This window comes from Xyrauchen texanus, chromosome 14, assembly GCF_025860055.1.
Source record: "Xyrauchen texanus isolate HMW12.3.18 chromosome 14, RBS_HiC_50CHRs, whole genome shotgun sequence".
Taxonomy (NCBI): Eukaryota; Metazoa; Chordata; class Actinopteri; order Cypriniformes; family Catostomidae; genus Xyrauchen; species Xyrauchen texanus.
In genome coordinates this window covers 32,989,705-33,016,147 of record NC_068289.1, presented here as the reverse complement: position 1 = coordinate 33,016,147, position 26,443 = coordinate 32,989,705, and the positions used below count along the sequence as shown (strand labels likewise).

The 26,443-nt window shown below is 42.8% G+C and overlaps 1 protein-coding gene across 3 annotated transcripts in view; it reads left to right on the top strand.

Moving 5' to 3' along the window:
* ncam2 (neural cell adhesion molecule 2) overlaps positions 1-26,443 on the top strand; it is a 399,400-nt gene that overhangs the window by 212,048 nt on the left and 160,909 nt on the right. For all 3 annotated transcript variants that reach the window (XM_052141957.1, XM_052141956.1, XM_052141958.1), the window contains exons 2-3: positions 6,867-6,941; positions 23,205-23,411. In XM_052141957.1, coding sequence (XP_051997917.1) covers positions 6,867-6,941; positions 23,205-23,411 — 282 coding nt within the window. The remainder of the gene's footprint in view (positions 1-6,866; positions 6,942-23,204; positions 23,412-26,443) is intronic.

Here is a 26,443-nt window from a genome sequence, read left to right as displayed (position 1 = left end):
GAGTCTGGAGTAGCAAAGCATCTAGCCCATAAAGTTCGATGAATGTGTGCGAAGAGAACCCTATCACAACACAAACTTGTCATAAAAACTGATGAATGTGAGCGGAGAGGACAAGCCTGCCGCATCACAAACTTGCTCAGGCATGAGCTGAGATGTTGACTCAAGGGCATAAGAGCCCGGCGTGCAGAACATCCAAACTATAAAAATCTAATGAATATGTGCGGAGAGGACAACCTGCCGCATCACAAACTTGCTGCAGAGGGAGACCTCTAGCCAAGGTTTTAGAGGAGGAGAGCCCTCTGGTAGAGTGCGCCCTGAAACCTACTGGCGAAGCTTGACTGCGCGCCTCGTAGGCCCGGGCAATAATGAGGATGCCTCTTTGAGGGCACCCCGCCCACCAAGCCGTGGCAAACCGCAGTGGCCACATAGAACCTGGCAGTGGCGAGGCAAGTGCCCGCTGACAGTTCTTCCTACAGAAAATCCAGAACTGAAGCAAACTGGCAGTTAGCTGGTTCTGTAATAAGAACTTTAGTAGAAGGAAACGCATGCAGGCGCATTTGCGTTACTACGTTCAGCCCCTCCCGAGGGGGAGGGGGGGACTGGGCGACTCGGGGAGAAGTAGAGGAGACATTGCGCTATCAACAGAGGCGAAGAGGTCCTCTTCTGCCCTGTAAAATCTACCCAGATCAGTTCCAAGTGGAGGGAGCCCTAGCACTAGAAATGGTCTCGATAACCCCAAGAGAAAACCCCGTGAACCCCATTTGGTACCCTTAGGGGCCAGAATGAAAGGTTTCACAATTCGGGCCAAGGATGAGAAGGTCCTCCCTGTTCGGAATCGCCCAAGGCGAGCCGTCGAGGAGAGGAATTAGCTCTGAGAAACATATCCTGTTCGGCCAGCGCAGCGCCATTAATATGAGGCAAGACCCTTGCTGGTGAACATTGCCAAGACTCCCGGGAGCAGAGAAACTGGGGAAAGAAATGCATACAGACGCATTCTGGGTCATGTATGTGTCTTAACGTCCAGACCCAAGGGGGCTGGGTGATTTCAGGGAGAAGTAGAGGAGACATTGCGCTATCCATAGAGGCGAAGAGGTACTCTTCTGCCCTAAGATCTCACCCAAACTTGTTCCAAGTGGAAAAAGCCTGGCATTTAAAAAGGTCTCGATAACCTCAGGAGAAAGCCCTGTGTCCCTCAGTTGGTACCCTTAGGGGCCAAACATGAAAGATTCCACAATTCGGGGCAGGGATGAAATATTGCCCTGTGCCTGAGATAGAAGATCCTTCCTGTTCGGAATCCCCCAAGGCGAGTCGTCGAGGGAAGAGATTAGCTCAGAGAACCAAGCCCTGTTCGGCCAGCGCGGTGCTATCAGTAAGAGGCAAAAACCCTTGCTGGCGAACTCTGGGCTAATACTACCTTAGGGTGGAGTTCTTAACTCCCCCGTTGGAATTTTCTGTCTGGACCGTAAATCTGCTCCCGTATACGGGCATCCAGGGATATAACTGACCTGAGTGACAGGAGCTTACCCTGGGCCCTAAGGAGAATCCGACGTGTCAGAAATACAGCTGACAAGAACATGGGTCTCCTTGAAGATTTATGTAAGAGGCTACCGCTGTATTGTCCACCCGCACCAAGACATGGCAGCCTCAGGAGGTGGTATTTCAGAGCCAGAAATACAGCCATCAACCCAAGACAGTGACTGTGACAACCGAGCTGATGACCCTCCTATCCCCTTAAGCTGGACGACCACTTAAGGCCGCTACCCCGCTGTGGCAGCGGGGGCGTGGTCAAGCGCCCGTCCGGGAGAGAAAAGCGGTAAGGGCGCTCACACCTGAGCTAAATGATAACTAACACCTGTGTCTAATTTCAGTAACGTGAGGAGAGCGGCATAAAAGGGCAGGAGCGACGGAGCATGAGAGGACGAAGGAAGACTGTCTTGTTATATATATATATATATATATATATATTTGAAATGAATAAATTTTTTGTGTGTTTAATTTTGGAGGGAAGGGGACTGTTCCCATAAGGTATAATACATTTACAGTATTTACTGTATATATTTTTCTCGAGTGTCTATGGTCATAATTATTAACATCCTAATGTTATGATACATTCACATAAACCTGCACAACGCCATTAAATATATATATATATATTTATATATTATATATATATATACACACACACACACACACGCGCGCGCAAACACACATACATAGAATATATATATATATATATTCTATGTTATGGGAGCAGCCAATTTCCCTCCAAAATTAAACACAAAAACGTATTAATGCAGTGTTTCTGCTACTCCCCAGAAAAAAAATGCTATTATATGCAAGTCATTTTAGTGTCAACATAATAAGCAATGTACATTATGCGTCAATATTTACCGATAATTGCTGCAATAATAGCCGCTGCTCTCTGCCCCTCTTAAAATCAATGGCAACGCAATTTGTTTGGAACTATTGAGAGCTACACGACTCATGTGACCGCGCGGCGGCGAGATCACTGTCGCAACCGTCTATGTTCGCAACTCTCATATTTAACGGCTCTGGGGTGCGTTTCCCGTACAACGACGTAACTTGCTGCTCCACTACGTAGTATGATGCACTGTTGAAGAAATCAACTTGCTAGTCACGACTGTTTCCCGAAACCGTATTGTCGCAAATTGGTTGTTCAACCACGTTGGTTAATGATGTCACACATGTGGTGGAGTAAAAACTACTTTTAATGAATCTGTTTGCGATCGAATTAATGCTAGATGTTTTGCTATAAATTACAGACATGTCATCTGAGGACTATCTCATATTTTTCTCAGTTATTTGCTTTATTTCCAGATTAAATCATAGGCTCGTTCTTACGCACTAGAGCACGTTCACACATGCGCACTCTTCAAAAACGGTGCTTTAAATCTATTGACAAACTAAAAGACATAAAGGACATTTGTATGTCTTCTAAATAAAAGATACTGAATGTCATCTTGCTTATTTGGCTCAAGATAATAATTTATTAAGCCCACATGTTATAATAACAAGAAACTCTGCTTCTAACCACAGGTCGAGAGCTGTCGTTCCAACCACACAACTCTGCTATGCTGTTTGCGAATGTTCATGGAACGATGGTTTCGGGAAACACCGACTCGTTGAACTATGATGATAACGACGGAACTTGCGACCATAGTTGGCTAACGATGCTTTTGGGAAATGCACCCCTGGTTCGCGCTTAGTAGATGCCGCCAAGGCAAGTTCAAAACAAAGCGCCCGCGCTGTACTGTGATTGGTGGCTCATTTGAACAGTTATGTTTTTATCCACTCATAAATAAAAGGAATGACTGATTTTGAAAATGTAGTAGAGTAAAAAGTAAGATATTTGACTTTGAAATGTAGTGGAGTTAAAGTAAAAGTCTCCCCAAATTTAAATACTTCAGTAAAGTACAGATACGCAATAAAGCTACTTAAGTACATGAACGAATTACATTTACTTCGTTACTGTCCACCACTGCCTAAGAGAATGTTAATTATACTCACTCTCATGAACAAATGTCACTGGAGTGACTTTTTGCCCATACTACTGAAATGTCACTCTGATGCTGTATATTCAACTCATCACTCAAATGCCATAGGCTCTTGTATGTCATGTGACCGATCTTGACATGTGATGGATTGTGAAAATGTTATGTTTGGATGTATTTTCACTGAGACAAACATTTTCAGCGATTAAAAACTTCAGTTTCACTCTGTTCCACACATGGAGCTATCATATGGTTTCCGAATACTTTAAATGCAGAATGAGTCATTTGTAAGTTATTGTGACTGTAATTGTATCTGCTTTTTATGTTTTTTATATTGCTGGTTGGTTATATTCTTGCAATATTAGTGGTTAAGTTTTGGGATGGGGTTGGGTTAGGGGATCTAAAATATTAATATAATTGTATAATGGGGGGCATAGATAGCTCAGCAAGTATTGATGCTGACTACCTCTCCTGGAGTCACAAGTTTGAATCCAAGGTGTGCTGAGTGACTCCAGCCAGGTCTTCTAAGTAACCAAATTGACCCGGTTGCTGGGGGGGTAGAGTCACATGGGGTAGCCTCCTTGTGGTCACGATTAGTAGTTCTAAATCTCAATTGGGCGCATGGTAATTTGTGCATGGATCTCAGAGAGTAGCATGAGTCTCCGCGGTGTCATGCACAATGAGCCACGTGATAAAATGACAATCTCAGAAGTGGAGGCAACTGAGACTTGTCCTCCACAACCCGGATTGTAGTGGGAATTGGGAATTCCACATTGGGAGAAAAGGGGATAAAAAAAATATTGTATAATGTAACTAAACTTATATCAAACACGTGCAATAAATCCAAAGATTTAGATGCCTGTGACAGAATCATCCACAAGAGGTGAGAAGGGCACAATGATGATGATGCTGATGATGATGATTTAGCAGCCATATCACTCTGCAGCCCCTGTCTGTTTGCCCACTAAAGCTATGCAGGGTTGAGCCTGGCCAGTACCTGGATGGGAGACCTCCCGGGGAAGCTAAGGTTGCTGCTGTAATAGGTATTTGGGAGGCCAGCAGGAGGTGCTCACCCTGTGGTCTGTGTGGATGCTAATGCCTCAGTATAGTGATGGGACACTATACTGTAAAAAGGCACTGTCCTTCGGATGAGACTTTAAACCAAGGTTCTGACTCAGTGGTCATTAAAATTCCCAGGGCACTTCTCGTAAAGAGTAAGGGTGTACCCTGGTGTCCTGGCCAAATTTCCCCCATTGGCCCATATCTATCATGGCCTCCTAATAATCCCCATCCCTGAATGGGCTACATCACTCTACTCTCCTCTCCATCAATAGCTGGCGTGTGGTGAGCATACTGGAGCACTATGGCTGCTGTTGCATCATCCAGGTGGATACTGCACACTGGTGGTGGTTGAGGGGATTCCCCCTATAATATGTAAAGCACTTTGAGTGCCTAGAAAACGCTATATAAATGTAAGGAATTATTCTTATTAATTATTATTATGCAAGCAAAAACTCAGTGTGGTGACATCTTGGTCAAAGTTATTTGTGTTAACAACTGAACATTAGAGAAGTGCAAAACTTCAACTTTAAGTTCAACTACTCCCAAATGGACATGTTTATTATGGGGTGTTTACACTGTCACATATTCTTATGTTAAAAAAAAAAACAGATGGATGGATCATACCAGAGTGAAACTGAGTTAACCTCACTAAAAAAACAAGTCACTTGATGTATGATTTGTACTAAACACAAATAGATGTAGGTGACAAAAGCACATCTATCCCGTTGCTGTTTCTGGAGTGGAATGTCTTATTTGGGCTTATTTGTATAGTCTATGTACTTTTATGTTAGAACTGTTACAAACTGCACAAGATCAGTGTTTATATTCATGAATTATGCAAATTATTTGACACACTGAAATTCTTTGAGGTTGATTTTGCTTAGGGAAAATAAAACTCATGTAAATCTTTTCCTGGAGAGCAAGAATCTGTACATATAGCACAAGTAGTTTGCTTAATGGGTTCTCTCATCACTATGCCTTTTTTTAAACAGATTTACAAACACCGATAACTGGTGGTAAAATTGTAAACACAAATTGTATCATAGAATATTCCATACCAGGATACTCCCTTCCAGTTTGTGCAATTTTAACACATTAATAAAAGTCATAAATACATGTGACTGTGTTATTTCAATTTTATAACATTAAAACATGTTTACACTATATTTAGTTATGTCATTTTATAAATTATCTCATGACCAAATATGTATTGTTTGAGTGGTACAGTACAGTAAAATTATGAGCTGGCTTGCTTTTTTCTCTTTTTTTTTTCTTCAAAGTAGTCTGGGGGAGTAATTATATTCTGGTTGCTATGGGCAGTAGCTCACATACCCTCAGACTTGTCTCCATCCAGATGACTAGCTCCAGCCCCACTGTGCTGTTATGAATCATTACACCAGATGCCAGTGCTTCCCCCATGAGCTCCATCAGCGTGTGTGTATGTGTGTTCTTTTGGAAGAGTGTAATGTATGCCTGTCTGTCCAGTTTGCTCTAGACTCTTGCATGCCGATGTACAAAAATCATAAAATAACTTTTGTCGGTCATTATCAAATAAACGGAAAGACCTCCTGTTCTCCTCTGTCTCATATATTCATGTTTTGATTCCTGCATACATTCGATTTCTCATTCATATTCGGTCTGCTGCACTGCCCTCTACCTGAGCAACAAACTCGCAGACCGCTTTTAACGAGGAACCCCAGTAGCCTCCCCCCCAGTAACCTCCCACTCTCTTCTCCGTATGATTGGCTCTACAGGAAGAAGAACATGGTGATTTCATCTGTGACTGAGCATTTTTTATGCATCCCTGCAGTTCTAAATATTTCAAGCCTCTATGGTCAAGTGATGCTTTGCATTGAGTAGACAATGAGCGGAGGAATTCACAACAGACGAATTGTTCCCGCTGAAAACATTGTTTATTTGCACATGCTGTCTGCACTGTTTTAGTGCACGATTCACTAAAGAAATTATGCAAGTCAGATTGCATCCAAAATCTCTGCAGAAAGCAAAAATGCAATGCACAATTCCAGAACTTGTGGGTCTATTCTGAGTGCTACAGATCGTTTTAGAGTATGCAGCAGACTTTTGTGATCTGGCATATTTAGCTGGGACTGTATTGCAACACTGTGAATCTGCTCTTTAAAGTTGCATAAGTGCACTTGTCTACAACGCACATTTAGATATATGCCTGGTTATAATGCTGTGAAGCATTCTTGTTGTACCTGCAGTCCATGTAGTGAATTTCTGATTGCCATGCTCTTATTTTGCTTTCTCTCTCCCTGTCTATTTTTCTAGGTGTCCTTCAGGTGTCAATCTCTCTAAAAAAGGTGGAGCTGAGCGTTGGAGAGTCCAAGTTCTTCACATGCACAGGTCAGATCTCTTTCTGCACTGCCTTCTCGTGTCATGAGAAATATGTCTGTGTGACACTGATGTATATGAGATAGATGCATGAATGCACATTAAATTCACATAGTGCTGACTCTGTTATTCATTTATTTAGGTTGAAAGCTTAAATCATGTCTTCCATTGTAAGCAGTATTGAATACCAAAACTAAGCTTTCTTTTGCAGCAGGGAAAGTATGTGATTGTGTGTGTGTGTGGTAGTTGACATGAAATGTTAAACAGCAAGTTAAACAGTTTCAGCAAGCCCTGTCCTTGCCTTACACAGATTCACTACAGTAAGCCCACAATAATTATTTATATTTTGGGCTGTTGGGTCAGATTTCACGGATTTCATCATTTGCCCTTGCATGTTTAAGTCATGTTCATAAGCACTGAAATGAAGAACCTGTTCTTATGTCCTGTGTGTGTCGGCTGGGGAACCTGCAGCAGAACAGCAGTCTTTGAAAGGATATTTAACCGTTAACTGTTAGATGAAGTTGTTTACTTGCTATAATGCTTGGATATGTTTTCTGGTAGGGTTATTGAAATTTATATCGGTTGTCATGCTTAAATGAATTGAACATTACTCAGGGGATGTTGTGTTTACACATCATGTGTTTAGTAGGTAAAACTGTGATATATTTTAAGGAAACCAAGAAGGGGGCATCTTTGCATATATAAAGTTTCATATATATGGTGAATGACACCACATGATATAGTATGCAAGCTTGTGCATTCTATTTCATATTTCACTTTTTATCATTTCAATCACATTTTAGATTTTTAAAAAGTACAATTTTGACATTCTATCAAATGATTTGATTTCATAAAATTGCATTTATAGTAGGGTATAATGTGTCTAAAGGCTCCATGGGTTAAAATGCTCCTATGATTTTATTTTCTCCCAAAACACTAAACAGCAACAACACAGCACTTTCCTAAACCATGTTTGTCACTATGCACTGCAAGATTTTCCTGATCATTGAGATCTTTGCTTGTGGTGTTTAAAGGTTGATTTTGAGGCAATCTGATATATTTTTAATATATATTTTTAACGTTGCAAATATATATAGCTAATGAAAATACCTGAAATTAACACATTTATTTTGATAAATGTATAAGTCCAAAATATTTATTATTTTCAGTTTCTTATTATTATTAATGTCATTAAATCAGAAATTTTTAAATAACTGTTCAATAATTGAAAGGATGGTTTTTGGTGTAAAAATCCCCCAGTTGCCAATCACAATGAAGAATAATTTGTGTATAGACTACTTGAAATTTAATAAAATGCCAAATGTCACTATTTAAGTAAAAAAAAAAAAAAAAACAGAATTGATATCGAAACACCATTCCGTTATTATTTATTTTTACACAAATATGCTGATACATTTTGTGACCAGGAAAAAAAAAAAAATCCTTAAGGTGTGCCTTTTAGCCACATTGTACCCTAATGACACAAGCTGTTGTCACCATTAAAACATTTCATACACATTTTTTGCAAAACATTCACAAGTTTGGAACATAATAATGAATAGAATTCCACATATAACAATAATTTAATAATTGTATTTAAAAAAATATATATTTAAATGCTATTATATAAAAAGTATCATATAATTAATTTTTTCTAAAAACCCCTGCATATCTGCAAGAGCCTATTTTTCAAATTCTTCTATATTTACAATGGTTGTTGAAGTTAAAATATTTCATAATTTATGATTTTATCTTTAAGTATTTATACATTTATTACATGTTGTTATATGCACATGAACGATTTACATTGAGTTCACATTGATATTCATAAAAAGCAATACAATTGTATTGTACTGTCTCTTTAATAGAACTGGCAGCTGTGCAAGCATGTTTATTATTGAATTAGTACAACACACATTAACTAGATAGAAGTTGCAAGGTTGTTTTTCCCTCATCCATGCAATGTATGGTTAGAATAAATTTGTATTTTACTTTTATGATCACCAACTGACTGTAAATACCAGAAAGGATATAAAAAAAAGAAAACAAAGAGTTTGCGGATTAGATTTTTTTTCGAACCCATCTGAACCCGAATTTAAAAGCCAACGGCGTCCGCACAGCCTGCATGCACCAGTATCCAGGAGGGTTTGGTAATTACACACAGAAGCACAGATTGACAGGGAACTGAGAAGAAGGGGGACAATAAATGTATTTATGTTTACATATTAAAGTACATATAAAGTATTAAAATGATACCCTACTGAAGTGCAATCGCACTGGTTTTTAAATCACACAGTGGTGCAAGAGTTCTTGGGTTAGGCAGGGGGTTTGGTAAATTACACGTAGGAGCGTGGATTGTCAAAGAACAGATAAAAAGTTAGATAATAACGTTGCCATAGAATTATTTAATATGTACTTGTTTTAAATAATGAAATATTATTAAATTCACAAAACGAATAATGGAAAGTTGGTATATTTTTAAATAATTCGGGACATGCTACTGTATATGTCAACAAAGATGTGTGTTCATGATTATGTGTATTCATGATGTTTCCATAAAAAAAAAATGTTTAAGATCTGTCTATATGTTGGCACATAGTCTACACACTCAACAAGGGATTGCCCTTGCTCACAGTTACTTCTCGTTTAATACTTCTCAATTGTCTGTAAACCACCGCTACTTGCATCATTAAGCCATTTTCGCCTTGCGCACTGCAAGCAAGGTTGTGTGTAGACAGAGCACTGGAGGAAATGGGTATGGATATCCATTTGTGAGGGGAGATTATACTGGCCAGGCTTTATGGTGAAGCTGGCAGTTGTTGTTTTTTTTCACATGGCTGAGCTGTTGTAGTTAGGTTCCCGAGCTTTGCGTGAGCACCACGCGCTACCTGACAGCATGCCTTAAACCGGATGATGCATGCTGACCAGTGCTGGAAGGCCACCAGATTGCTGGTGATTAGCACACCTGGTATCTGTCTGGTGAAGGGGTGCGTACATGCCCAACAGACATTTAGGTCAACTAAATGATGCAGCACACTGCAAATTGTTTGGTCACCTTCAAAAACAGCTTCAAAAATAGCTTCAGAAAATGCAAGGGCATGTGATCACAAATGCTCAAATCTCTTCTTATCGTTGTGTAATGTCTGTGCCCTAGTGTCACCAAATTGAATTGCAAAAAATATGTATTGTTTTCAAGAAGGTTTCCCGAACACTCCACCTGTCTATCATGGTTGGACAAACGGATAGCCCAATACTTAAATTCAAGCCATCAAAGGAGAGTTCACCCAAAAAAATAAAAGTTCTCTCATTGCTGACTCACCCTCATGCCATCCTCAGACCATGACTAAACAGCATGAATGCAATGCCAATATTAGTTATTTATGTGCAGTGCAAGTCATGTTTTAATATGAGTAAATTAAGTAAGTGTTAAGGGCCAGTATTTAAACAAAGATTTTGTATGAACTGTAATATTAATGACTAATGTATTTGAAGTTTATCCTGGATTAACTGAAGAAGTTCACATAGATGAATTTTCATTTGTTAGTTGGCTATTCGTTGATTGTCTATGTATTCCATTTTAAACGGGTAGTCCATCATTAGACCAAGGTGATGCAGGCAGAGATCAGTGAGGTGCATTGCAGTTCAACCGGCAGGTCATTTCGGTGAGGTCTATCCGAAGTCCAAGGTTCAGGCAGTGATATATGAAGTATCCCATGTCTTATGGTCAGATTTGCCATCAGTTCTTCCTCTGAAGTCCATCGTAATTAGGATTGCCCATAATAGTTGACCAAACGTTAGTCAATGAGAAGTGTCTTGGACAACCATGTTTTGATTGGTCACAGAAAAAAAAGTCACGCAGTCAGAGACGGACAGACACGCTCGTTTACATGGCTGGTCCATGCAGTAATTAAATATGTCAGGCAGGAAATCCAAAGTGTGGGATTATTTCTAGTGGGTTAAGATGACCCCAAGAAAGTGACATGCAAACTCTGCTAAGCATTTGCTTTCACCGTTCAATCATTCATCGACCTCAAACATGGTTTATCATTCGAAACATGTAAGTAGCCTAACGTTAGCCACTTAGCATGGCTTAGGCAACCTTGTGATATGAATCCTGAGGTTGTGACAGTGAAATAAATGGAATAATATTATCTTAGATGACATTTAATTGTTTTGCAGAGTTATAGATCATGATAGATGTTTCTGGTTCTGGAACCTAACTAAAGCAGCCTAATTGTGAGTTGATGAATAAATTAGGTGTGTGCCTGGCTAAATAGATGAGTCTTTAGTCTAGACTTAAACTGAGAGAATGTGTCTGCATCCCGAACAGTGTTAGGGAGACTATCCCATAGTTTAGGAGCCAAATAGAAAAAGGATCTACCTCCTATTGTTGATTTTGATATTCTAGGAACTATTAACAGGCCAGAATTTTGTGATCGTAATGAACATTATTGAATATAGTGTGGGAGAAGTTAACTTAAGTACTGTAGAGCTAGGCCATTTAAAGCGTTGTATGTAGTTAATAAAATGTAAAAAAAAAAACGAAATCTAACAGTTAACCAATGTAACGATAATAAAATGGGGCTAATATATATCTTGGTTCTAGCAGCACTCGGGCTGCTACATTTTAAATCAATTTAAGTTTATTTATTGTACTTGCAGATGGTTCTGAATGATAACGTAGTGTAGATTGAGTAACATTAGCTGATCACAACATACAACAAACAAGGTGATGATCTGAGATGTCATCGCTCTGTGGCAGAATTTCTATAGTTTCAACATCAACAACATATGACAGAATTAAATCTAGCATATGATTATGGTGATGAGTTGGTCTTGTCACATTTTGTCTGGCTCCAAGAGAGTTGAAAATATTGATAAATGCTCATCCCAATGTGTAATTTTCATTATCTATGTGAATGTTAAAGTCACCAACAATTAAGCTCTATTCACAGTAACTACTAGATCTGATAGAAAATTAGCATATTCACCAAGGAAATCAGAATACGACCCGGGTGATCTTTATACTGTAGCAAGGGCAATAGGCCTTTTTTTTATTTATTTGTATCTAATGGTGTCACATTACGCATTATTACTTCCAAAGACTTAAATTTATATCCTGTCCTTTGAGTAACACCAAGAACTTCAATGTAATTTGTAGCACCCTCTCCTAGACCCTTCAGACAAGGCTCTTTTTTATAACAATAACCTGGGGCGTAGATTCATATAAACTAATATATTAATCTGGTTTAAACCAGGTTTCAGTCAAACGGAGCACATCCAAAATATATGTAATAAGTCCATTAACAATTAGTGATTTGGTTGAAAGAGAGGTAGTAGCCCTACCTTTATATGATGTTTATCTTTATGTGATATATAGGTGATTCATTCTCTATGTGTTGTAATTTATGTGACCTGTAAGGTAGCTTGCAGATGTTTGGATTAGCCAGTTCTTCTAGCCAGCCTGGGCCCCAGTTAGTCAAATACTATCACTATTAAGACTATTAATTTATTAAGCTAAATTACTTGCTGCAGTTTACACCACACTATCGTTCAGGTAGAACGATTCTTTCGACCACTAAAGATGGCGTCACTAATAATCTTCCAGAATTCTCTCACATACCCAGTAAGACAAAAAGTCTGGAAGACTTATGTAATAACAGAAACTATAAATACAGTCTTCTCTAGCTCTCTTGATATCGTCACCCCCCCTTCGATTAAAGATAAAAGCTCCACACCACGGTAAAATGATCACACGGAAAATGGAGTGCAAGTAGAAGAAACCAAATTTTAGGTATTTTGCAGTGCATGGAAGGATATTGTCTGTAGCTACAGACAGGCACTAAAAGCTGCCAGGTCAGCCTATTTTAGCCAACTCATAGAAAATAACCACAACAATTCTAGGTATTTATTGAGTACCATAGCTAAATTGGTTAGGAATAAAGCCTCAACTGAACCAGATATTCGGTCGCAGCACAATAGTAATGACTTCATGAATTTTATAACTGATAAAATAGAAATAATCAGAAATAAAATGGAATTATGCAATCATCTATCACAGCACCTCAGAAAACAGTGTCTCGTAATTTCTCACAAACAACTGCAATCCTTCGTTGTCATAATATTTGTTGGATCTTCATGACCTATCGAAAACTCAAAAGCCATAACAAGTATGTTAGATCTAATACCAACTAATCTCTTAATAATATTAAGAGGTTCTGAGATTACAGGGAATATGTCTTTTAACTCCTTGCTATCCTTAGGACATATCCCAAGAAACTTTTAAATGGCAGTTATCAAACCTCTTAAGGCCACTGCTTGATCCTGTTGAATTGTCTAATAATAGCCCGATTTCAAATCTCCCATTTAAGTAAAAAAAATTATAGAAAAGGCAGTATCTGCCCAACTATTTTAATTTCTATAGAGAAATGGCATTTATGAACAAATTCAGTCAGGATTTAGATCCCATCACAGTGATTGCACGTATCTGTTATAACGGGTGCCCTCTAGCATGAAAGGATTGCAGTCTTATCCCCTGAGCTACTGGAGACACTTATGTTCTTGGACCCAAATGCAGACACAAATGTGTTGTTCAAAAGGCTGTCTTTACTGAACACAAAAGGTAATCCAACAGCACAAATCAGTCTTAGGGAAAAAGCAATTCCAAAACTTCAACAAAGGTATATAATCCACATGGAGAGGCACCAAAAATAAGGGAAAAATTCCAAAGTTCCTGAAGTAAAAAAAAAAATTCAAAAGTATAAGAAACATATAGGCATATATCACATGAGTAGAACTGAGGCTAACTTACTTCAAAAGAAGACTGAGCAAATACCAACTGAAAAGACAACGGATGACTAGGCTCAGGTGAAGTAGATAATTAACCGATCAGAGTGGAGAGAGTTCAAAAGTTCATTGCTCCCCCTAGTGGCCAACCAGGGAATTGTCAGGATTCTCACATTATCAGAGTTACAAATTACTTGCTCTTATAATCTGATCATGGCTACATTTCTCTTCTAGTGCTTTTAGATCTTAGTGCTGCCTTCGAAACATTAGATCACAAAATTCTCTTGAATAGACTGGAGAATTATGTTGGCATTAGTGGACTTGCATTAGCATGGTTCAGGTCCTATACAGGATCGCTACCACTTTTTATGTGTAAACGAAGAATTGTTAAATCAGACAAAAGTTAAGTATGGAGTGCCACAGGGATCAGTTTTAGTGCCTCTGCTTTTCTCCTTATATATGCTTCCCCTGGGAGATATTATCAGGAATCGTGGAATAAGTTTCCACTTTTATGCCAGTGATACCCAACTTTATATTTCTTTTAAACCCAATTAAATTTCACAATTCTCCAAATTAGCAGTATGTCAATGAAATCAAAGATTGGATGGCAAGAAATGTCCTTCAACTCAATTCCGAGAAAACAGAGGTACTAATAATTAGACCAAAAACCTTTCAAAATAAACCGCCAAAATATAATTTGACTCTTGATGTATGTACTGTTACATCATATTCTACAGTGAAGAACTTAGGTGTTATATTTGATTCCAATCTGTCCTTTGAAAATCTAATTTCCAATGTTTGTAGAACAACATTCTTCCACCTCAGAAATATTGCTAAGTTACACATGCACTCTGTTGCTGATGCCAAAAAAAATAATTCATGTTTTCACAACCTTATGACTATTATTGTAATGCATTACTGTGAGGATGTACTGCAAGCTCAATAAATAAAATTCACTTGGTTCAAAATTGTCACGAACCCCGCTCCTCTGCCCCATCTCCGCTTCCTCGAGCACGCACCCATACACTCCGCGAGCATGCTCGCTTCCCGCTTCCTCGCTCCGCCCCCTTGAGCTCGTACGCTCTGTTTCCTCCCTCACGAGCTCACACGCTCGTTCTGCTATTACGAGCTCTCGCTCGTAAACTCTCTCCCCCCTCTGACTCATGCTCTCGTCTCACTCGCTGCAGCCTGAACATTATGACCACCTGCACTCACGCGCTTCTCAATCACCCCTTTATTATGTACACCTGCACTCGTCCCATCACCTAGTTATTCGTTTCACCTGCACCGCTCGTTTGTTCCCCTATATATATCACAACCCTTTCGTTTCACTCGGGTTGGTTATTGTATGTATTTAGTTCCCCGTATCGTTGCCCTGCTAGTCTCGTCTAGTTTTGACCTCCCTACTGTTTTACCTCTTAGCTTGCCAACTTGTTCCCCTGTCTCCGTTCCCACTTGTCCCTAGTTGTTAACTGTTTTCCGTCCTCGACCCTCTTGTTATTGTTATCTTGATTCCCCGGCTTTTGACCTCACGCTTCCCACGACTACTCTTCATTGGATTTGCCCCCTTGTTTGTACGTTTGTCTGGACTGCTTTTTTATTTAATAAAGCGGTTTTCAACCAACATTGTGACTGTCTCATCTTGTGTGTGTGTGACCGGGTTACAGAATAACCAACCTCACCGTAGACAGTCACAATGCGTCACGCGGATGTTTCGCGCAGCTCACTAGAGCGGAGAGGCACGTCACATTCGGCGCAAGGAGCTACAGTTTGGAGGCAGGACCAAGCGCCACGGCCCAGGGGCAGCAGGTATGTGCGTTGTCTGATTTATGTCACACTGTTTCACCTGTGTCTGCCCCTGAGCCCGTTTATGCCTCCAGCGCATTTCTGAGCGCCGTGAGCCTTCAACCCCTGAGAGGTTTGACGGCTCTTCGGACGCTGACCAAGGGGTTTTTCTGCGAGGCAGCGGTTGTGTAACCCATAACCCCGCCCTCGGCATTATGGACCCAGCGGCCCAACTCGTGGGTTTGCGCCAGGGGAGCCAAACCGTGGAGGCTTATATTATGGATTTTTGTGTCCTGGCATACCAGGTGAATTTTAATGAGGTGGCTCTGAAGACCATTTTCCAATGTGGTCTGAATGAGCCAACCTCATCATTAATGCCTGGTGGTCGCTGCCCCTTAACCTGGCTCAGTTTATTGACCTCGCCCTACTGTACTCTGGTTCCTCGTTCACTGTGGGGGAGGCAGACACTGAACCAGCGCTCCACACCAAGACCCCCATCTCGAAGCCTACCACGGCCCCAGTCCCGAGGCCTGTCACGGCCCCAGTCCCTAAGCCTGACACGGCCCCAGTCCCGAGGCCTGTCACGGCCCCAGCCTCGAAGCCTGGCACGGCCAACGAGCCGGCGCCCATGCCCGCCACGGCCAACGAGCCGGCGCCCATGCCCGCCACGGCCAACGAGCCGGCGCCCATGCCCGCCACGGCCAACGAGCCAGCGCCCATGCCCGCCACGGCCAACGAGCCAGCGCCCATGCCCGCCACGGCCAACGAGCCAGCGCCCCTGCCTGCCACGGCCGGTGAGCCAGCGCCCATGTCTGCCACGGTCAGCGAGCCAGCGCCTGTAGCCTCGACCGTCCCCATGGCCACGTCCCCTGTTGGCCGAAGACGTAAGAGAAGGAAGAGGGCCCCTTCTCCCCAGTCTCGTCTGGTGCTCAAGACCTCTGCTCCGCCCTCAGAGTCTTCCACGGCTCTGCAGACCTCTGCTCCGCCCTCAGAGTCTCCCACGGCTCTGCAGACCTCTGCTCCGCCCTCAGAGTCTCCCACGGCTCTGCAGACCTCTGCTCCGCCCTCAGAGTCTCCCACGGCTCTGCAGACCTCTGCTCCGCCCTCAGAGTCTCCCACGGCTCTGCCGGGTTCTGCTCCGCCCTCAGAGTCTCCCACGGCTCTGCCGGGTTCTGCTCCGCCCTCAGAGTCTCCCACGGCTCTGCCGGGTTCTGCTCGCCCCTCTGAGCCCTCCCGGGCTCCGCCTCACGAGTCTCCAAGGGCCCCTCACGAGCCTCCTAGGGCTCCTCCTCACGAGTCTCTCAGGGCTCCATCCCTCGAGTCTTTCATGGCTCCACCCCTCAAGCCTCTCACGGCTTCGCCTCTCGAGTCTCTCAAGGCTCCATCCCTCGAGTCTTTCATGGCTCCACCCCTCAAGCCTCTCACGGCTTCGCCTCTCGAGTCTCAAGGCTCCATCCCTCGAGTCTTTCATGGCTCCACCCCTCAAGCCTCTCACGGCTTCGCCTCTCGAGTCTCTCAGGGCTCCATCCCTCGAGTCTTTCATGGCTCCACCCCTCAAGCCTCTCACGGCTCGCCTCTCGAGTCTCTCAGGGCTCCATCCCTCAAGCCTCTCACGGCTCGCCTCTCGAGTCTCTCAGGGCTCCATCCCTCGAGTCTTTCATGGCTCCACCCCTCAAGCCTCTCACGGCTTCGCCTCTCGAGTCTTTCAGGGCTCCATCCCTCGAGTCTTTCATGGCTCCACCCCTCAAGCCTCTCACGGCTTCGCCTCTCGAGTCTCTCAGGGCTCCTCCGCCTCTCAGGGCGTCCCCTCTCGAGTCTTTCATGACTCCACCCCTCAAGCCTCTCACGGCTTCGCCTCTCGAGTCTCTCAGGGCTCCTCCGCCTCTCAGGGCGTCCCCTCTCGAGTCTTTCATGGCTCCACCCCTCAAGCCTCTCACGGCTTCGCCTCTCGAGTCTCTCAGGGCTCCTCCGCCTCTCAGGGCTCCTCCCCCTCTCAAGCCTCTCAGGGCTCCCCCTCTCGAGTCTTTCAGGGCTCCCCCCCTCAAGCCTCTCGAGCCTCCCAGGGCTCGGCCACTAGAGGCTCCTATAGCTCTGCCTCCCGAGCCTCCTACGGCTCCCCCTCCAGAGCCTCCTACGGCTCCACCTCCCGAGCCTCCCAGGGCTCGGCCACTAGAGGCTCCTATGGCTCTGCCTCCTGAGCCTCCTACGGCTCCCCCTCCAGAGCCTCCTACGGCTCCACCTCCCGAGCCTCTCATGGCTCTGCTCCCAAAGTCTCCAGAGCTTCCTAGGGCTCCGCCTCTTGAGCCTTCCACGGCTCCACCACCCGAGCCTCCTACAGCTCTGCTCCCTAAGACTCCAGAGCCTTCTAGAGATTCACCTCTCGAGCCTCCTACGGCTCCGCCTCTCGAGCCTTCCACGGCTCCACCACCCGAGCCTCCTACGGCTCTGCTCCCTAAGACTCCAGAGCCTTCTAGAGATTCGCCTCTGGAGCCTCCTGCGGCTCCGCCTCTAAAGCCTCCCTTGGCTCCACCTCCAGAGCCTTCCAGGGCTTCACCTCTGGAGCCTCCTACGGCGCCACCTCCCCGGCTCTGCCTCCAGAGCCTACCAGGGCTTCACTCCTGGAGCCTTCTACAGCGCCACCTCCCACGGCATCACCTCCCCGGCTCTGCCTCCAGAGCCTACCAGGGCTTCACTCCTGGAGCCTTCTACAGCGCCACCTCCCACGGCGTCACCTCCCTCGGCTCTGCCTCCAGAGCCTTCCAGGGCTTCACCTCTGGAGCCTCCTACGGCGCCACCTCCATGGGCTCCACTTCCTGAGCCTTCCAGGCCTTCGCCCCTAAAGCCTCCTTCGGCTCCACCTCCAGAGCCCACCAGGGCCTCGCCCCTGGGGCCTCCTGCGACTCCACCTCCCTCGGCTCCGTCTCCTGAGCCTCCCTCGGCCGCCTCTTCTGTCTCTCAATTCCCCGCCTGCCGAGTCTGTCACGGCTCCGCCTTCCAAGGCTCAGTCTCCCAAGTCCTCCACGACTCCGCCTTTCACGGCTCCGCCCCCTGAAACCTTTCCTCACTGGGTCTTGCCTGCTCCCCTTGTTACCGTTCCTCTACCTGTCCTGTGGCCTCTTCCCTGGCCTCCGGACCCTATTCCTGTCCGGTGGTCACCTTCCAGACCCCCGGACCCAGTCCCTGTCCTCCAGTCGCCTTCCAGACCTCCTGACCCAGTCTCTGCCCTATGGCTGCCCCCTAGACCTCCCGACCACCCGCCTGTCCACTATGTTCCCCCTGACCTTGCCTTGAACTGCCCGTTGACCCCCATGGACTGTTTCATTCCCCTTTTGTGCCTTCTGTCCCCTCGAGCTCACACGCTCGTTCTGTCCCCTCGAGCTCACACGCTCGTTCTGTCCCCTCGAGCTCACACGCTCGTTCTGTCCCCTCGAAGCTACGCAACCCAGCGTGGCCGTCAGGAGCCGTCCTATTCAGAGGGGGAGTACTGTCACGAACCCCGCTCCTCTGCCCCATCTCCGCTTCCTCGAGCACGCACCCATACACTCCGCGAGCATGCTCGCTTCCCGCTTCCTCGCTCCGCCCCCTTGAGCTCGTGACGCTCTGTTTCCTCCCTCACGAGCTCACACGCTCGTTCTGCTATTACTGAGCTCTCGCTCAGTAAACTCTCTCCCCTCTGACTCATGCTCTCGTCTCACTCGCTGCAGCCTGAACATTATGACCACCTGCACTCACGTGCTTCTCAATCACCCCTTTATTATGTACACCTGCACTCGTCCCATCACCTAGTTATTCGTTTCACCTGCACCGCTCGTTTGTTCCCCTATATATATCACAACCCTTTCGTTTCACTCGGGTTGGTTATTGTATGTATTTAGTTCCCGTATCGTTGCCCTGCTAGTCTCGTCTAGTTTTGACCTCCCTACTGTTTTACCTCTTAGCTTGCCAACTTGTTCCCCTGTCTCCGTTCCCACTTGTCCCTAGTTGTTAACTGTTTTCCCGTCCTCGACCCTCTTGTTATTGTTATCTTGATTCCCCGGCTTTTGACCTCACGCTTCCCACGACTACTCTTCATTGGATTTGCCCCCTTGTTTGTACGTTTGTCTGGACTGCTTTTTTATTTAATAAAGCGGTTTTCAACCAATATTGTGACTGTCTCATCTTGTGTGTGTGTGACCGGGTTACAAAAATATAGCTGCCAGAGTGCTGACTAGAACCAAGAAATATATTATCATATTATTGGCTACCTGTTAAATTTCGTATTCATTTTAAAATTCTGTTAACTACATACAAACAAAGCTTTGAATGGTCTAGCTCCATGGTACTTAAGTGACCTTCTACCACGGTATATTCCATCACTTCATTATGATCACAAACCTCTGGCCTATTAATTGTTCCTAGAATATCAAAATCCACAAAAGGAGGTAGATCCTTTTCCTATTTGCCTTCAAAACTATAGAATAGTCTCCCTAACTCTGTTCGGAATGCAGACACACTCGCTCAGTTTAAGTCTAGACTAAATACACATATATTTAGCCAGACATACACCTAATTTTTCCATCAACTCACAATTAGGCTGCTTTCCTTAGGTCTGCCAGAACCTATAATAATCATTATCTAGAATAAATGTAATGGCGTCTACGCTAATATTATTCTATTTGTTTCCCTGTCTCAACATCGTAATTCATATCCAGCTCCGTTCCTGCTTGGTGTCGGACACCACTGCTACGTGCCGCTGAGTGATGGCAAACTACAGCCGGTGCTAGCCAGACATCACTTCAGTATTTTACAATGGACTTCAGAGGATGAACTGATGCAATCTCCAACTGTAAGACATTGGATACTTCAAATGCCACTGCGCCGGTTGAACAGCGATGCACCTCACTGATCTCTGCCTGCATCACCTTGGTCTAATGATAGACTACACTCTTAAAATGGAATACATAGACTATTAATTAATTGCCAACAAAAGCCTTCATCAGTCAACTAACAAAGGACAGTGCATCTATGTGAACTTCAGCAGTTAATCCAGGATGGACTTCAAAGACATTAGTCATTAACCTTACAGTTCATACAAAATATTTGTTTAAACTCTGGCCCTTAACACTTACTTAGTTTACAAACAATTAAACCTTGACTTACATTGCATACAAATAACTAATATTGGCATTATATCCATGCTGTTTAGCCAGAGGGGTACAGGCCCCCACAGTGAGCCTGGTTTCTCCCAATGTTATTTTTCTTCATTAACCAACATTTTATGGAGTTTTATGTTCCTTGACATAGTCGCCTTCAGCTTGCTCACTGGGGTTCTAAATACAATTATTGTTTAACTTTTTAATTACTTATTTTTTATATAATATTTAATCAAACTACACAATTATGACTCTAAGACTTTATAGATATTATAGTTTTATTTTATGTTAAAGCATGATTTTTTGTAAAGCTGCTTTGAAACAATGTGTGTTGCGAAAAGCGCTATACAATAAAACATTTACTTAACAGCCTTTTGAAGCTTGAAATGTCTAGTCACCATTCACTTACCTTGTAAGTACCTATAGAGCTGATACATTCTTCTAAAATCTTAATTCTGGTTCTGCAGAAGAAAGTCATACACATCTGTGATGGCATACGGGTCAGTAAATGATGAGAGAACTTACATTTTTGGGTGAACTATCCCTGGGTGAACAGCAATGTTGCTGTTTTGGGCTGGTCAATATGCTCCAACAAAGCAACATTTTAATAATCACTATGAGTGTTTAAAATAATTATGTGAAAGCAGTTATTTACAGTTAACAGTGTGTGTGTGTGTGGGGGGGGGGCTTTGTGTTGGGGGTGTTGTGTGAAACATGCATAATGGCTGCAAGCAATGCATTGGCATCACTTTTTGCATGCACTCTCATGGTCATGTAGATGTGTGAAGTATAAACCAGGATTTACCCTGTCAGTGACTTCTCAGTGGTGTAGTATCTGCTGCAGGATGAGATGAAACTGCTGTGTCCTCTCCTTGAACCCCTTACATCAGCCTCTGCTCCTTCACTGATAACCCCCTGTCTGCTCTCAGCCTCTCTCCCCTGGTGGAGCTGCATCGTGAGGCCTGTTGCATTGGCAGGACTGCCCGTCTGTCTGGAGTCACAGTCTCATGCTCCCCTGTAGTGCAGCCGAATGCCCCTGTTGTGCAACTGATTGATGCCTTGAATAGAGAAGTGCTGCACCATGCTGATGCTTTTTATGACCTTCCAGCAGAATAGGATTTACAGCGCCAAGCACCTTGGTACCATGTGTTGGTTCGGGCAGCCACTCTCTGCAGGGCAAAGCACATAACGAGTTTTGTTTATCGTTATGCATGTGCTTGAGAAACAGAGAGAGCAAGAGAATTAATGTTTCTACCAGAAACATGAAGAGATATGTTTTAAAGATATGTTAAAGAAGAGATATGTTTTAAAACACTAATGCTGTTGTCATGCTTAAGAACATCCCTTTTCCATACTAAAATCCAGTGGCGGCTGCTGGTCTTTCAAAGAGGGGAAGCTCATTTTCGGCCTACATTATAAACTTATTTACCCTATTTTTTGCACTAAATCAATCTTAGGTGTTGATCTGCCCTGCTGTTTAATTCTAATTTTTTTCTCGTAAGGAAGACTTTCAAATGGCTTTGCCAAAATCAGGTCGACAATATTAGCACCGTCTGCCATCGTGCGCAGTTTCACCCGTACGACGCTAGCCTAGCCTACTGTATGAATGAATGAATGAACGAACGAACGAATGAACGCTCTAAAACAAAATATATTAAACTTGGTAAAACTGAAACAAGGAATGTGGTGTATAATTGTGTGAAATGTATTATGCAAATTGACTAGCAATTTCGCCAAACAAATATAAAGAAATAGGTTGCAGCAGTTTGTCTTTCGACTACACTTTAGAAATCCGCGATGGGACTGAGCTCGAAATAGCTTCAGTGACTTCTTATAGTACAGATTCGCTGTCAATCAAAAGGAGATGCAGTCTTTTGACAGATCCTCCAATTATCACGCGGAAGCCCGGAGTCCGGGCCAGCCCACTCCTCATTCACCCCCAGAGACGCTGAGCGTCCGTGGGCGGGACATAATCGCAGCATTTATCCAATGGCCGTCTATTTTCGGAGCACTGAAAAAAAATGTTCATAGCAGCCCCATTGAAGTCAATGGACGCTCGGCTTCAACAGGGAAATGCACTGACGCTACGGGAATGTATGAGAAGTAAATCGAGTCAGCCGACCTGCTATATGTAATGTAGCTGATTCTGAACGAACTCGTCTTCGAGATGAACGTGTTCTAACGCATTTTTAGTCAATAAATTGTTTACACAATAGTACATATTTGACCATTATTTTTTTGACATTATAGGGGAAGCTGAGCTTCCCTTGCAGTCTTAAAGAAATCCCCACTGCTAAAATCACTGTACGGCACGGCTTGAGTGACTTATTGCTTTATTTGAAAATCAGGGATTGTTTTGCTATTCTATTTGGTGCCACTAGAGGCACAGAAATGACACACTTCACAAATTACACTAATTATCAATTCAGGTAGCAAAATGCTTATCAAAGTGTTTTTTTACCTTTGGATATGAGCCAGCATAGATATGTGCTGTATTCTCAGATTGCCCTCTAAACTGTATTCTTTATACAGAACTACACAGTGAACCATAACTATATGTGTGTGCTTGTAGTGATTGGGGAGCCTGTGAGTCTGGACTGGTATAACCCACTGGGGGAGCGGATGGTCCCATCTCAGCGGGTGGCCCTGCACAATGAAGGTGTTCGCTCCAGACTCACCCTCTATAATGCCAAAATAGAAGATGCTGGCATCTACCGTTGCCAGGCCAGCGACGCACAGGGACAAACACAGGAGGCCACTGTCGTGCTGGAGATCTACCGTGAGTATCACACACAAATACAAGTACAACATAATTTCAACATGCATATGAAATAGTGTCAGAAATTCACAGGGGCTTGGGATAAATATGTGGTGTCAAAAATATCCCTTGATGAATATTTTGCATATTTGTATTGGCTTATCTAGTTCTACATTATATCACATAAAATGGTTTATTGTCCCTGCAGATACTACAAAAATCTGTAGGACTGCCATATTAGTTCAGCAATTGCTCTCTCTGAGGCAAGTATTGTCTGTGTAGTTAACATTGGTATATTTGGTTATAAAAAATCAGCTCAGGAAACACAAAATGCAAAGAATGCACTCCTACAACTGAAAATATAACAATAGCAATAACATTGAATTATCTAGTTATGGTAGGCAGTATAAATCTATATAATTTAACAGAGCATATTACACGTCTTAGGGGCTGTTCACACCAAACACTTCCTTGCATTTAAGTCTCAATGCGTTTTTAAAAGTTGCCTTTTTTTTTTTTACTTGCCGCAGTGTCTTAAAAACTGACCCTCCTGTGCGAGACGCTAAATAAATAGCGTTGCAAGGTGCAATGGTCAAAGACATCCATCTAGCACATATTTACATAGAAAAATAAATATGTCTTAATGATACAGTAGATAAACACTACACGGTGCACCTAGGTCAGTTTATGTACGTTGTGCACATGTACACTCTCTTATAAGTATAGAAATGAAAAATACAGGAAATGATGGAGGAAACTGGATCTGGAAATGAAGTGAGCCATAATGAATCTTGCATTACCCACATGAGCACCACAACTCAATGAATGTTTTCTTATTAAAAACTCAGTGTTTTTATTGCATGTGAGTGAAGGCACAGCAAGTTATTTTATATCAATGTAGAGTTTAGAGAATTAGGATGCTAAATCTCTTGTGTGATACAACACTGGTTGGCTCTTCAACATTTAAAGCAGGCAGATTTGCTCCATTCTGCGCATGGCACCTGTCATACAGAATCCTCCCAGGGTATGCGAGGCTTCCCGGCAAGCCTGAAGTCTCTGAGCATTGGGGATGCTGTCTTGTCACTGCCAGAGCCCATACACTCACATCTGTGCTGGGAGATCAGTCAGCTAAAGAGATGCTCCCATAGCGGCCATGCATGCTCTGCTGACACTTTGAAATGCCTAGATAATTTTCTTCTTTTGCTCAATTTTACAAATCAGCCTTTTAGAGCAGAGAAAATAATAAGCCGCTTTTACTTGAGGGCCAATCAAGCTGTATCACTGAAGTTTGCATTTCAAATTACCCATTTTATTTAGATTGATATCTGCAGGTTTTCTCTTGAAGTAAAATATGTCATCAAAGTTACAAAGACACACACATAATAATATGTATTTTGTTGATCTCTAAGGTTTGTTAGTGTCCAATGACACATATCATTCCAAATTCAGCAATTTCTGTCTGGTATCAAAACAAAAAATTACATTTCAAGATTTATTTTAAGATTCACCATCTGTCTCTGTTCTTCCTTACTCTTCTTGGAGCCTGCAAACTTTTACCTCATATTATCATTCATTTTCTCATCCTGCATAATACAAGGAAGCTTGCCGTTGTATGTTCCAGCCTAGGTTATTATAGTTTTGGGTTTTTAATTCATTTAAATTTTTATTTAGTTTTCAATTTCAAAATACTATTTAGTTTGTTTTCAGTTATTTTACCAACTGTGTTTGTTAGTTGTAGTTTAGTTTTATTTTTTCAAGTAATTTTATTTTTTGTTTTTATTTGAGTCTATCAATATATTTTATATTGCAGTTAACACAGAATAGTAAATGACTTTGCAGGGGACAACTTTGTGTAATGTTCATTAAATTAAACTTTTCCCTGTCCATATTACACATAGATCTAGATAGTGTATGTGTTACGTCCCCCTTTTAGTTGTCTAGAGGATTTAAGAGTATGTAACATATAGTGAAAAGATTAACTAATTTAAGAGAATTAAATGAACAGAAAACGGGTTCAGTTACCGAAAACTTGTGTGGTGGAATGAATCAGGCAGAGACAGATATGGGTTACTGCTAAATATAATTATTTGTAATGAATCATAGCAATACACCCAATCTTATTTACAGAGCAAATAGTGAAACAACAAATATCTATTTACAGAATATGTACAAATGGTAGGACAAAACAAATAACAAACCAGACAAAGGAGTAAAGGACAATGAGCGGTGCTAAAGCAAAGAAATCAGCAAAACAAAACTAATATCTTATATCTTCAAATCTCAAGCTAACACAGAAAATAAGAATATGAAAACAATACTTAAACTACACTAACTAAACAAACGTCAAAAAATACAGAGGGTAGCACCCGCTCCTTACCTGGGGCCTGTACCATGAAGCCGGTTTAGGTGGCTAGCCAGCTATGTTCCAGTTTAGCTTCCGCCAACCCTGGGTTTTAGGTACTATGAAAGTAGCTCGGCTTTAATCGGTGTTCGTTGCCATGGTATCTTACGCTGCACGGCTAACCTGCTCCGGGGCAGGTTATGTTCTGGATTCAAGATCTCAGACTGAAGTTTGACCAATCAGCTGTGAGCAAAGAAACATATAGGTGACGCAACTAATTCCCAGCGTCTGTTCTCTGCTGCAATGGCTTCATCTTTTCTCCCAAATCCTGTGGACATCTCCGCGCAAATTGTTAGACGAGCACTTCGTAGAGAAAGAGTTTTTAGGGACAGACAAAATCCATTTGACTTTCCCGATACTTACTTGTATGAAAGATACAGATTTTCCGCGGAAGGAATATCTTATCTTTGTGAACTTCTTGAGCCACACATAACAAATGTGACTCGTCGAAGCCATGCCCTTACTGTACCGCAAATGGTATGTATTGCGCTATGCGTTTTTGGCAAGTGGTACATACTTGTATGCGGTCGGTGATGCAGAGAATCTAGGGAAAAACACGGTCTGTCGGACCATTCGCAAGGTGGTCCTCGCTCTGCAGGGGTACATAAATAGCTTCATTGTGTTCCCTGGACATTTATCGACCATGTCCATA